The sequence below is a fragment of the Sminthopsis crassicaudata genome, chromosome 3 (assembly GCF_048593235.1).
Source record: "Sminthopsis crassicaudata isolate SCR6 chromosome 3, ASM4859323v1, whole genome shotgun sequence".
Lineage (NCBI taxonomy): Eukaryota > Metazoa > Chordata > Mammalia > Dasyuromorphia > Dasyuridae > Sminthopsis > Sminthopsis crassicaudata.
Window position 1 is genome coordinate 579945512 of NC_133619.1, and position 14508 is coordinate 579960019.

At 36.8% G+C, this 14508-nt stretch overlaps 1 protein-coding gene across 7 annotated transcripts in view; it reads right to left on the reverse strand.

The window, feature by feature from the left end:
• Positions 1-10753: 10753 nt before the first annotated feature.
• Positions 10754-14508, reverse strand: part of NUP98 (nucleoporin 98 and 96 precursor) — a 95342-nt gene continuing 91587 nt past the window's right edge. For all 7 annotated transcript variants that reach the window (XM_074304960.1, XM_074304953.1, XM_074304955.1 and 4 more), the window contains 4 exons: positions 13056-13297; positions 12512-12666; positions 11428-11539; positions 10754-11311 (listed from right to left, as the gene is read on the reverse strand). In XM_074304960.1, the coding sequence (XP_074161061.1) occupies positions 11094-11311; positions 11428-11539; positions 12512-12666; positions 13056-13297 (727 nt within the window). In that variant the 3' untranslated portion in view covers positions 10754-11093. The remainder of the gene's footprint in view (positions 11312-11427; positions 11540-12511; positions 12667-13055; positions 13298-14508) is intronic.

Below are 14508 nucleotides of genomic sequence, written 5' to 3' on the forward strand. Positions count from 1 at the left end.
TTCTATCCAAGACAGAGAGATGATTATCAAAAGTATTCAGATTAAAAAAAACTATTCCCCAATATAGAAATTGCCAAGGAACATCAATAAGCAGTTTTCAAAAGAGTACCAAGTTATTAACAATCCTGTGAAAGAATGTTTCAAATTATTCTCCCCCAGCCCCTCAATTAATAGCACTTTCTTTTCTTTTTTCTAATTACCTGTAAAGGTGGTTTTCAGCATTCACTTTTATAAGTTCCTGAGTTCCAATTTGTTTATTTTGTTTTTGTTTTCTCCCTCATTCCCCTTTCCTCTACTCAAGCCAGCAAGCAATCTGATATAGGTTATACATGTACAATCATATTATAAGAATTTCCACAATAGTCTTGCTGTGAAAGAAGCAGAACAAAAGAGAAAAACCAAGAGAGAAAAAAAGTGAAAATAGTGTGCTCTAAGCTGCTTTCAGACTCTGGATGTGGACAGCATTTTCTATCATGAGTCTTTTGGAATTGTCTTGGAGCATTGTGTTGCTGAGAAGAGCTAAGTCTATCAGAGTTAAATGTTCTTACTGTGTACAATATTCTCCTGTTCTTTTCTAGGTTTTTCAATCTGTTTTCAAATCTGCCTGCTCATGCTTTCTATAGCAAAATAGTATTCCACTACATTCATATACTACATCTTATTCAGCCATTCTCCAACTGATGGACATCCTCTCAATTTCCAATTCTTTGCCACCACAAAGTCAATGCAACCAAGATTAGAAGTAATGCAGAAAGATGGGAAACAATTTTACAGCCAGTGTTTCTGAGAAAGCCCTCATTTCTCAATGTATAGAGAACTGATTCAAATTTATAAGAATACAAGTCATTCTCCAATTGAACATGATTGAAGGATATAAAAAGGTAATTTTCTAAATCACTGTTTATTAAAGAAATGCAAATTAAAACTGCTTTGAGGTACTACATCCCACCTATCAGATTGGCTAATAGGACAAAAAAGAAAAATGGTAAATGTTGGAAGTGTGGGAAAATTGGGACACTAAGGCATTTTTGGTGAAGTTGTGAACTAATCCAAACATTCTGGACAGCATTTTGGAACTGTGTCCTAAGGGCCATAAAATTCTGAGTTCCCTTTGATCCAGCAATATCACTACTAGGTCTGTAGCCTGAAGAGATCATAAAAAAGTAAAAAGGGCTCACATATACAAAAATATTTAGAGTGACTCTTTTTATAGTGCCAAATCACTCCTTTTTTATTAAAGTTTTTTATTTACAAAACATATGCATGAGTAATTTTTCAACATTAGCCCTTGAAAAATTTTCTGTTCCAAATTTTTCCCTCCTCCTCCCTCCTTCCCCCCCTTAGATGGCAGATAGTCCAATACATCTTAAATATGTTAAAGCATATGTTAAATACAATATATGTATACATATTTATATAGTTATCTTGCTGCACAAGAAAAAATCAGATTAAGAAAGAAGAAAAAATGAGAAAGAAAACAAAATGCAAGTAAAGAACACACTGTTCCCATGGTTCTCTCTCTTGGTGTAGCTGATTCTCTTCATCACTGAACAACTGGAACTGATCTGAATCATCTCATTGTTGGAGAGTCATGTCCATCAGAATTGATCATCAGTATTGTTGTTCCTGTGTATAATGGTCTCCTGGTTCTGTTCCTTTCACTCAGCATCAGTTCATGTTAAGTCTCTCCAAGCTTCTCTATGATCCTTTCTTACAGAACAGTAATATTCCATAACATTCATATACCACAACTTATTCAGCCATTCTCCACCTCATGGGCATCCACTCATTTTCCAGTTTTTGGTCACAACAAAGAGGAATGCCACAAATATTTTTGCAAATGTCGGTCCCTTTCCCTCATTTAAGATCTCTTTGGGTTACAAGCCCAGAAGCACTGCTGGATCTAAAGGTGTGCAGTTTGATAGCCCTTTGAGCATAGTTCCAAATTGCTGTCCAGAATGGTTTTGTCAGGTCACAATTTCACCAACCATTATCTTTCCCTGTCATCTTAACCAATCTGAGACATTTAATTTGCATTTTTCTGATCAATAGTGATTTAGAGCATCTTTTTATATGAATAGAAATGGTTTTAATTTCATCTGAAAATTGTCTGTTCATATCTTTTGACCATTTATCAATTGGAGAATGGCTTGAATTTTTAAAATTTGAGTTAATTCCCTATATATTTTAGAAATGAGGCCTTTACCAGAACCTTTAACTGTAAAAATGTTTTCCCAGTTTATTGCTCCCTTCCAATCTTGTCTGTATTAGTTTTGTTTCTACAGAAACTTTTTAACTTAATATGATCAAAATTTTCTATTTTGTGATTAATAATGATCTCTAGTTCTTCTTTGGTAATAAATTCCTTCCTCCTTCACAGGTCTGAGAGGTAAATGATCCTATGTTCTAATCTCATTCTTTTTTGTCTTGATCATGAACCTATTTAGACTTTATCTTGGTTTATGGTTTTAAGTGTGGGTCAATGTCTTGTTTCTGCCATACAAATTTCCAATTTTCCCAGCAGTTTTTGTCAAATAGTGAATTCTTATTCTAAATGCTGGGGTCTTGGGGTTTGTCAAATAATAGATTGCCATAGTTATTGACTATTTTGTTCTTTGAACCACTGATCAATTAGTCTATTTCTTAGCCAGTACCAAATGGTTTTGATGACCTCTGCTTTATAATATAGTGGTACAGCTAGGTTATCTTCATTTGATTCTTTTTTTTCCACATTAATTACCTTGAAATTCTTAACTTTTGGTTCTTCCAGATGAATTTTATTATTATTTTTAGATCATTAAAATAGTTTCTTGGGAGTTTGTTATAGCACTAAGTAAATAGATTAGTTTAGGCAGTACTGTCTTCTTTAGCTTGACCTATCCAAGAGCACTTGATATTTTTCCAATTGTTTAGATCTGACTTTGTGTGGAAAATGTTTTGTAGTTTGCTCACATAGTTCCTGACTTTCTCTTAGCAGATGGATTCCCAAATATTTTATACTATCAATAGTTATTTTAAATGGAATTTCTCTTTCTATTTCTTACTTTTGGATTTTTTTAGTGATGTAGTAAAAATGCATAAAAATGATTTATGTGTGCCAAATCATTCTTAAGAAAATGCAAATCAAAATACTTCTGAGGTTTCGCCTCCCTCCCAGTAAATTGTCAAAGATGAAACATAGAAGTAATTGCTTTTAGAGACATTGTAGAAAGATAGGCACAGTAAAAATATTGTTGGTAGAGTAGTAAAATTGGTCAAATTATACTGAAGAGAAATTTAAAACTATTTGAAGGTAACTAAATATCACATTCTTTGGCCAAGAGATTTCATACTCAGATATCTATTCTGAGGACGTAAAATAAAAATATATGCCACATCTATAAAAATATTTTAGCAACATTTTTTGTAGCATTTAGTACAGTGCCTGGCACATAGAAGGCACTTTAAGGTTTATTGATTCTTCAATCAGTTACTGATTTTTATAATAGCAAAAAACTGGAAATAAAGGAGATGTTCATCCTTTTGGGGAGTGGTAAAACATGTTATGTATATTAATGTAATGGAAAATTATTGTAAGAAATGATTATGTAGAGAAACAAAAATTTATAGGACTGAGTAAAGTACAGCAAAGCGAAATAGAAGATTTAGGAAAACAATGTATGATGATTACACCAGTGTAAAAGGGAAAAAACCCAACAAAACAATTACAATTGAATGCTGGAAAATTATGACAAAACTTGACCCAAAAGAAGCAAAACGAGAAAACATCTCTCCCAGGTTCTTTGCAGAGGTGGGAGACTAAGGTTGTGGAACACTGTATATAATTTCACATTCTGAGATTCTGGTTAGTTTCACTGAGTTTTTTTTTTTTTTTCTCTTAACAATTTTTGGTTATAAGGAATATTATAAGGAAGAGGAATATGCAAATCAAAGTGATATAAAAACAGAAAATACCAGTTTTTTATTTTCTAAAATTTAATAATAGCTTTTTATTTTCAAAATGCATGCAAAGATAGTTAACATTCACCCTTCAGAACCTTGTGTTCCAAATTTTTCTCCCTCCCTTCTTCCCAACTCCTCCCCTAGACAACAAGTAATCTATGTTAAACTTGTGCAATTCTTCTAATACATATTTCCACATTCATCATGCTGCACAAGAAAAATCAGATCAAAAAGGGGGGAAAAAAGCAATCAAACAATAAAAAGGTGAAAATGCTATGTTGTGGTCCACACTCAGTCCCCATAGACCTCTTTTGAATGCAACTGGCTCTCTCCATCACAAGTCTATTGGAATTGGCCTGAATCATCTTTTGTTGAGAAGAGCCATGTCCATCAGAATTAATCGTGTGATCTTCTTGTTGCCATGTACAATGATTTCCTTCAGCTCATTTCACTTGGCATCAGTTCATGTAAGTCTCTCCAGGTCTTTCTGAAATCATCCTGTTGGTCATATCTTACAGAACAATAATATTCCATAACATTCATATGCCACAATTTATTCAGGCATTCTCCAATTGATGAGCATCCACTCAGTTTCCAGTCTCTTGCCTCTACAAAAAGAGCTGCCACAAACATTTTTACACATGTGGATCACTTTCCCTTCTTTAAATTCTCTTTGGGATACAAGCATAGTAGAAACACTACTGGATGAAAGGGTATGCTTTGACATCTTTTGGGGCAGTTCCAAGTTGATGCCAGTTTTTTTAAAAAGGGAAAGTTATAATTCAGAACCATTATGGGTTCATTAACATCATTCAAACCGGATCTTATTTCCTTTTTTGACAGGGTCACTAGGCTATGAGGGGATTATCAGAGGCATAATGTATTTCAATTTCAGCAAAATATTTGACAAAGTCTGTCATGCTGTGTAGACAGAACTGAGATAGACTGGCATCAACTTTTATGGCCATCTATTAATAGACAATAGTGTTCCCATGATTTGCCTTCTGACCTCCATATTCAACATTTTTATTAAAGATTGATGAAGGCACAGATGATATATATACTTACCAAAATGTGCAAGTGACGCTGAGCTAATATGGATTAGCTAATACAATGGAGAACAATTAGACAGCCTTAAAAGAGGATGAAATTACTAACATGGAGTTAAATACAATATAAAGTTCTATACTTGGGATAAAACAAACAAAAAAACAATTGCAACCCCACAGGATTAGGGAATACAACCTCAAGAATTAACAGCTGCTGGAAGAGCTAATGTGATTTTTAGACTATTTAAAATAAGCATGCTTTAAAATGATGGAAGGGTGATAAGTCTTACTGTCCTCTGCCCTGGTCAGATCACATAGCAAAATTGTTTAGTTCTGGGAAGATATTTTAGGGAAGACACTAACAAAATTCAGCATGTCTAGAAAAAAGAATTAGTGGGACTAAAGATATTTAGCCAGAGGGAGAGAAATTTTAGAAGCCCAGTCAAAGACTGCCCCAAGGAAGGGGAATTATAGTTGTCATTAGTTCTCAATGGCAGTCATTAACAATGGGTGGGATTTGCAGAAGCACAGAACTCAGCTTGATAGAAAGATTAGTCATCCAAAAGTGGGACAGGCTGCCATAGTAAAATTTTTTTTTTTTTAAACTCTGGAGCACTTTAAGCAAAGGCTAAATAATTGTAGAAGACATGCTTATTCAGGAGTAGATTTGCCTTTATGACTTTCAACTCAGTTTACATATGAGTAATATCATTAATGGTCTCTATAGATTTCTAAACTTACTTTTGTCTTAAAACTACACACCCATTCCCCACCCCACCACCCAACCCTTTTTTTTAAACAAATGGGAAAAATGAAGCTAGGTGAAGTTGTCACTTGACAAAAACATAGTTGGTTTTGAATTGACACTGATTACAAAATTAGAGCAGATCTTAACTGCACCCTCCAGGCCTTTGAGGGAATGTACTTTGGAGAGGTAATACTCCTGAGGATTCAGAGATGTTACAGACCAACAACATCCTCCTCTCTATTAGTCGGAGTACAACTTCCTGTCCTTTTTTAAGAAAACCTGAATTGAGGATCCCATGAAAAACTGGATTGTGGTTTCTTTTTCTAAGGATTGGTAGCAGTGCTCCCAGAAGGCTTGAGAACTGGCAGAGAAGGGACAGCAGTCGCATGCTGGCCACAGTGACTTTAATCACTAGAAGAGTGGCAAGGATGGAGAAGTGATGTTGGTAGCTGATAAAAGCTTTGGATGGGAGAAAACTAGTTTTCCACTTGTTTCTTTGGTGTCCTCTTTGATTTGTTACTTAAGATTCATCAGGAAAGCCTGGTATTTTCTTCTTATGATTTCCTGCCTGGCTGACCACCTTGTACCCATTCTTGCTCCTAGAATCTTTGGTTCCAATGATCAGAGTAATGGGCAATAATAGCAGATTCCACGAAATGTACAGTAAACAAGAAATGGCTAAGAACCATTTGCTGGTAGAGATGCCTCTTCACATAAAAAACTAAAATTTACTTCAGGAGCACAATTCTTTTGCTGAAGTTGCCTGGATCAGGCAGGTCTACAATCCTTCATGTACATGATTGTGACTTTTTTACTACTTCCTGGACCAGACCTACATGAAATCATTTTCAGAATTCATTAGTATGGCCAAGTTAAACAAAAAAATGATGCATCTACTTGACTCAGAATGATGCATTTTGTCTTGAGCAAGTTTCTAGTGTGTTAAGTATTCTACAGTATTACATAAGCACATTTCTGCTTTCTCTAGGTAGAGAATTCTCTAATTCTGATTAGCTCCTTATTTCTTAATATTATTTTTCCCTATTATGTATAAAATCATTTTTTAACACTTTTTTAAAAAATTGAATTCCAAATTCTCTTTCCTCTCCCCAAGTAAACAATTTGATACAGGATATACAAGTGCAATCAGTTAAATTGTTTTCCATATTAATCATGTTGTAAAAGATGCAACTCCCTGCCCCCAAGAAAAAAGGAAATGGAAAAATAGCATGCTTTGATCTGCAGTCCAACTCCACCATCTTTCTTAGAAGGCCAATAGCATTTTTTTCATCATTGAGTCCTTTGGAGTTCTCTTGAATCATAGTATTTGTTTATCATTCGTTATTGCTGTTATGTACAATGTTTTCCTGGTTCTACTCACTTCACTGTGCCTCAGTTCATGTCTTCCCAAGTAAATCTTTCTTTGCACTTTTTCTGAAATCATCTTGCACATTTCTTTCTTCCCCCTGCTTTATTTGTACTTTATTTGGGGGGAGGAATTGTGGTAATTATAGAGCTGATAAAAGATAGTCGGGCAAACGACCTTATTTTTTTAGACAAAATTAAAAATCCATTATATTAATTTGATTTCAGAAAAAAAACAAAATTCTAGTATTTTTTATAATGGCAAGAGTATTAAACTTTTTTCCCCATTACACATTAATTTTTACAACTCATTTTTATAAAATTTTGAATTCCAAAGTTTTTTCTCCTTTCCTCCCATACGCAGTTTAATATAGGTCATACATGTGCTATCATATATTTATCACAGTTGCGAAAGAAAAAATATAGCCAAAGGAAAAAAAAAACACAAAAAGGAATAAAGTAAAAGAAAATATGCTTCGATCTGCATTCAGAGTGGAATAGTTTATCTGAATGTGGGGATAGCATTTTCCTTTGTGAGTCCTTGGTACTTGTCTTGAATTATTGTGTTGCTGAAAACCTGAATTATTCATAGTGGATAATCACATAATATTTCTGATACTTTGGACAATGTTTTCCTGGTTCTGCTCATTTTACTTTCCAAATTTGCACAAGTCTTTCTGGGTTTTTCTGAAATCTGCCTGTTCATCATTTTTTAATGCATAATAGTATTTATTCCATTACATATAAATACCTATTTGTTCAGACATTCCCCAACTTATGGACATCCCCTTAATTTCCAGTATTTTACCAACACGAAAAGGACTGCTATAAATATTTTTGCATATATAGTTTCTTTTCTTTTTTATGATTTGTTTGGATACATACCTAGTAGTGGTATTTTCTCTCTCCCCTCCTTTCCCCATAATACTTTATTTTTACAAATACATGTAAAGAAAGTTTTTCAGTATTCATTTTTGTAATACTTTTGTGTTCCAAATTTTTTTCTCCCTTCCTCCCTTACCTTCACCCTCCCCAAGCAATCTGATGTTATACATGTGCAATCCTTTTAAACATATTTCCATATTTGTCATGTTGTGCAAGGAAAATTCCACTAAAAGGGGAAAAAACCAAGAGAAAAACAAACAAAACAAAAAAAGATGAAAATACAATCCTATGTATGCTTTGATCCACATTCAGTTCTCTCTCTGAATTTCATCCCAAGTCCTTGTGGTATTGCTGAATCAAAGGATTTCATCATTTCTTAGGCCAAACAGTATTCCATTACTTCATATACCACAAAGTGTTCAGCCATTCCCCAATTTATGGGCATCCTTTCAATTTCCCATTCTTTTTGTCTCCTTACTTGAGAATTTGAGATTGAGATGAAAGCTCCCCATATGTTCTCATTTGCGAAGTGCCATTGAATGTATCATCATCATCCATCCTCAAACATTTATTTAACATGTTATATGCTATGTGCTGGTTGTACAAAAAAGAAGCAGAACATAGTCCATGTCCTTAAAGGATCTTACAATCTAATGATAACAATACCATATGACAATAACTGCCTGTGAAAGAGATTCCTTTGGACTAATTTTTATTGCCATTATTCAAGATTAACTGGAATTTTTAGTGGACTCTTTTAAAGTACTACCTCAATTCATTCTAAAACTTTGGAATGTGAATAAGTAACTTAAGAGATAAAGTCCATTTTGTGAAAGGAAATTAAGAATTAAACTCCCTACCAAAATTATAGTGGTGGTCTAGGGGTAGGCTATCTAACCTGCTTCTAAAAAGTTAGTTCCTTGGATAGAAACCAATTTTTGCCACTTCTGATGAGGAGATTGGTTAGCATTAAGTTTTTTGTTCCTATTAATTATCAAGAATATCCACAGATTTACTGAAAGGGGTTCTACAACCTAGTTAGTGGTCTGGTTGTTTTTCTATTCTCCCTCACCATCTACTTCCTACAAAATTCTCCTTGTAGCTATTTATAAAAATCCAATCATTTCTTCCAAGTTGAAATCAGATATATCATTGTCAGTCATGCTCATTTCCTCACACTTAAAACAGGATGACTGATATTTAGAAAATTATTGAGCAGGCGGAATTCCTTATAGTACAATGTCAAAACAAAGTTCTGCCATTTTAAGTGATTAATTAAATCTGTTCTAAGAGAAGGGGAAAAAGGAGAGACTTATGAGTAAATATTAAATGAAAACTCTGGAAACAAATACAGTTATGGCCAGGAACATTATGACCCTTAGCTCTAAGGCCTACCAGTAAAGAACCAGAGGGTACATTTAAATATCAAACTTCACTTTGGTAGATAACATCTTAAGAGCAAGTCAAATTTTTCAGTTAAGACTGGTCAAATCCAGTCTCACTCACTGGAGCTGTGTGACCATGGGTAACTCACTTAACCCTGTTTGCCTCAGTTTCCTCATCTATAAAATAAGCTGAGGAGGAAATGGCAAACCAGTGTAGTAGTTTTGCCAAGAAAATTCCAAATGGACTAAAAAAGTCATATTTAATTGAAACAATTCTAACAAAGTTTTCTTTTCTTCAGAAGCAATCTTAAAACCACTCTTCTAGTCTGGTTTAAATTCACTCAAAAATGCAAAGGCAAAACTAGCTCCAGGAATGTGATAAACATTTTATTTATTTATTTATTTATTTTTTTAAGAAAGTAGCTTCAGAAAAACAGACAGGAAAATAATCTAGATCATTTATTTATATATATATATATATGTTTTAATAAAAACCTTTACATAATCCTCATGCATAAAGACCCTGGGTAAAGCTGCTATTCACAGCAGTACCTGACACCAGATACCCCAGTCTGTTATTTGGGATTTCCCATGGGCCAGCAGCTGTCTGACAGGGGCCTCCTCTCCTCCCCTAAGGGTACGGCACATACAGTCTTCATTTGACTTCAGATGCTACTAGATGGAGGGACCAGTCTACATGTAGATGGGAGAGGCAGTCAGTCACAAGTTGGTCGGATGTGTGTGTGAGTGTGTGTGGGTGGGTGTGGAGAGGACAGTGGGCAAGTTTCTGGTTTCCAGGCTCCCCCACCTTCTAATGATTCCCTGCTTTGGCAAGAGGTCCAGCAGACATATTACACATTGATACATTCAGCAAGTGGGGAGGATGAATTGGGGTGAAGGCCACCTGACAAGCTTCTAAAGTGTATGAGAAAACAAGAGTGGCTGGCTGGTTTACAAGGACCTGCTAGGGATAAAGACACATGGGGGTGGATGAGAGAGAATTTCCCCAGAGCTGTCAAGGATTATGACTGACAATCTGAACCTCTAGGCCACAAGGGTGGGACTCCATTCCCAGACTGGTGCCAAGATGACAATATAGCCCATGCCCAAGGAGCCACTGCAGGACTTAGCCCCTGTACTGTGCTGAGATCAGAGAGGATTCATGTTCAATTCCTTTACCCAACCTGTTCTAGCCCACAAGCTCGACAGTCTCAGTGTTTAAAAAGAAACAACCTCGAGATAGTTCCCAAGCTGCAGGAGGTCAACAATGCATGGGGTGTGGTGGAATGAGAGACAGGACAAATGATTCCTTGGAGAGCAAGGTTTCCCCATCCCTAAAGGACACAGGACCCATAGCGAATGGAAATGAAAGCTTGGAGTTGGAGGGGCCCCCTGCTTGTTGAGGGGAGTCTGCTCAAGGTGCTTTATTGACCATTTAAGAACCCAACACAACAAAACAATAGCGCCTGTGACCTCACTGGATATTTGAACTCCCAACTGGGGCTCTAAAAACCCCACTGCTGCTCCCGACCCCCAGAAAATGGCCGTGGTGGGCCCTGGAGGACATTGTGCACAGTAGGGGGATGGGAAGTGGGGGCAACATCACATCTCCCTTTCCCAGACCAGGAGAATGGCAAATGAATGAATTATCCAAACAGAACACGCACCAGCATTTGCACAAGAAGCGGATGGGGTGGGGTGGGGCAGAGGCCCGGGGGCTCACTGGCTCCCCACAGTCAGTTCTCGGAGGTAGGACTGTGTGAGGCTACGCAGCTCCTCTAAGGCATAGTCCTCAGGCATGGGGAGCCGGCCAATGTGGGGAGCCAGTAAACGCAGAGGGACACGCTGCAGGTCTGCAGGTGAATCCAGGGCTCCTTCTGGGGCCTGCTGAAGGCTCAAAACAACCCGAAGGATATTGGCCACACGCTTGGCCATATCTGGAAGATAGAAATAAAACTGTTAAATGTGCCTTGCTGCCCCTGACAAAAAAACCAGAGACAAGAGCTTAATACAGAACCTGGATGGATGGAAGGATACACAAATGAAAATTTACCTGACTGGGCCAGTCGGTCCTTGGCGTTGGAGCAATGAATCTGCTCTATCCGGTTACAAAGTGAGGTCACTTTGGTATGCAATTTCTCTAATTCATAGCCTGGACAATCGAGCTGACAAGAGGAAAGGGTCAGTCTCAGGAGGCTCATGCCCATAGATACCTTCCTCCCCAAGATAGATATCTCCCAGAATCAGGAGACCTGGAGTCTAATCCAGTTTCTAACCTCAACATGCTACATTATCCTGACCAAGTCATGTCATCTTTCTGAGCTTCTATTACCTCCACTGAGAAGAATCAATGATTTTTATAAAAAAAGTTCATCCTATATGAAAAGGACACTCTTATGTGGCTAAAGTTCAGCTGGAGGGTCAAGTATGAGAGTTGGAAGCCTGGATATGGTGAGAACAAAAGATTAGAAGCAAAAACCATATGTCCTCCCTACAAAACTACTTCTTGCTATGCTTCCAAATTGGACTTAAGGACTACTTATGGACTACTCTGTCTTGAGATTACTTCCTCATATCTAAAACATTTTTAATCTGGTCACTCTCACCCTAAAACAACCATCTGAGCAGAACATATACCTTGAACACCAAAGCAACACTGGGGGAAGGAGAGAGGGGCTGCAGGAAGGGAGAGAAGAGAAGAGAGATCTCAAGATCTTGCTAGTCTGGTTCATTATGTGAACTCAGATATGCTGACTCACTGCCTTCCAATTTGTGTATTCTGCAGGCCCTCTCAATTCATACCAATATAATTGCTATTGCTCTCATCATTCAAGCTACACCTCTTCAAGGAAGTTTCTTGATTATATGTGGATGAGGTACAGATGGACATATAAGCCTGGCACCCCTCCACCACTTTTCCTGCTTTCATTTCTTTAGTTAATTGCCATAATTTCTTGTTAAGACTTAAAAAACTTGACAAATACTTCCACTAATATGTTTACTGATTCATTCTGTCTCATCACAACTAGACTATAATCATCTTGAAAGGGAAAAAGTTCTTTGCTATACACAGAGTGGTCACAGAAAGGCTTTTTGTGAACTGAGCTTTTGTGAACTTTTGGCATCAGCTAGCTTACTTGTTGAATTTGGCTGAGCATTTCAATGACCCGGATGTAATCCAGATAAACTAGTCCAGTTGTTTCCCAGTCCTGAATAAGGCTGCTGCGCTCTGGAGGGGATAAGTCTTCCAGGAATCCTTTTAGGTAGCTGTAGTTTTCATTAATAATGGCATCTGAGGAAAACAAGAATAAAACATACCAGTCACGCATCCAAGATGAAGAAAAAGATTAAAGGGGAACATCCAAAGAAGGAATAAAGAAGTTAATCACAACTTCATTTCTTGAAATTCTACAAATGACATATAAGGAACAGTGGTTTCATGTAGATAAGACAAATAAAGTCTTTAGGTGTAGCTATGTTACTACGAAGAAGAAACATTGCTGGAAAACTAAGTCAGCCTTACCACTTTGTATTTCTTATTCTTATCCCAAAATTATTCTTTCATCCACACAGAGTCAGCTTACTTTCAAAATGGGATGACCTGAGAAAAAATCCCATCTTTGGTCTCTATCAGAGCTCTTCTAGCTTGGTACCAATTAAGGCCAAGAAACTCCAACTCACCAGAGGCCAAGTGCCTGATCACAAGTTTGTGGCAGTGGTTCCAGTGTCCAGCCTTAAACAGGTAGAGGGCCTCCAGGTGCTGGTCACATTCCATGTGCGCACGCACAGCCTTGGCCTCATGAATCCACTCAGCAGGCACACACAGTTTTTGGGTCAAGAAGGACTCCTTGGCCCAGGATTCAGGGGTTTCTGACAGCCTGCAGTGCCGAGTGAGTAGCTCCCTTACTGCCTTCTCACGCATACTGGAAAGGGAGAACAGAGAAATAAGGATGAGATGCTTTCCCCAAGACAGCATGATCCTTACCTGCCCCAAGCTGAATTTTTAGCATTGCTTCCTTGGGATTAATTTCCCATAATCATCACATAGAAGATAAAAAGATTAGACCTTAGTCTAGACCTTAGTTGGGAGAGCCTTTTCTAAAATGAAACTCTAGACATTCGAAAGAAATATGCACTTTTTCAGATAAAGGAGTCTCTTCTAAGTCTGAAAGCAGAGCATGTTTGACAAAATGAACAAGAAAGAAATTCAGAACCCTGGGCTCCCCTTGATTCCAGCCTAGACAATAGTAAACTGTAGCAGTTTATATTTCTATGATGCTTTACTACTTACAAATTATTTTTCTCATATCCACCCTGTGAATTAATAATTTAAGTTTCATCCCTATTTTACAAATGAGGGAACAGATTTAGAGAATAACTCAGTCACCTCAGACCACATAGCCAATACATTTTTAAATAATATAGCTCAAATATATTCCTAGTATACCTAATAATAAATCTACTGTTTTTTCCAACAAATACTTCAAGGAACTATGCACTTTTGTTGATAGGCTCTTTCTGCTGGTGCAGATCCCAATTCCTTCATTCCTACAGAAACTATCTACATGCTGATGTGGCTAAGGAAATTCATTGCCCACAGACCAATCTAGTGATGAGTTTCCCAAATGCTACTTATTCCATGAGATATTCCTTGAGGACAATTTGTTTATAGACCTTTTGTTTATTTTCCACATTGATATTTTCGTGTCTCAGGCTCATGGAGACTATAAAATCCATGAAAACAAAAATTGAGTCTTTGTAACTTCTGTTATAACTAATGGTGGAGTTCTTCCTCTTTGTTTTCTTTATTCAGTATGTCCCAGTCCCTTTCCAGTGTTGTTCTGGGCTTTCTTTTCTATCCCTAGGCAATCTCATGAGTAAAACTATAATCTATGCACTATTTAAATAATCCATATAATCTCTTAAATTTATATATCCAGCCTTTATCTTACTCCTGAATTCCAGGCCTCTATTACTAGCTGTTTATTGGACATTTCTACTTGATTCCCATAGGTATCTCAAAACATCCAAAGTAGGATTCATTAATTTCCTCTCTTCCTTCCTCAAGTACTACATTTTCCAGTCACCCAGATCTAAAATCTCAGTCATTTTCCACTTCTCATTCTCCATCATC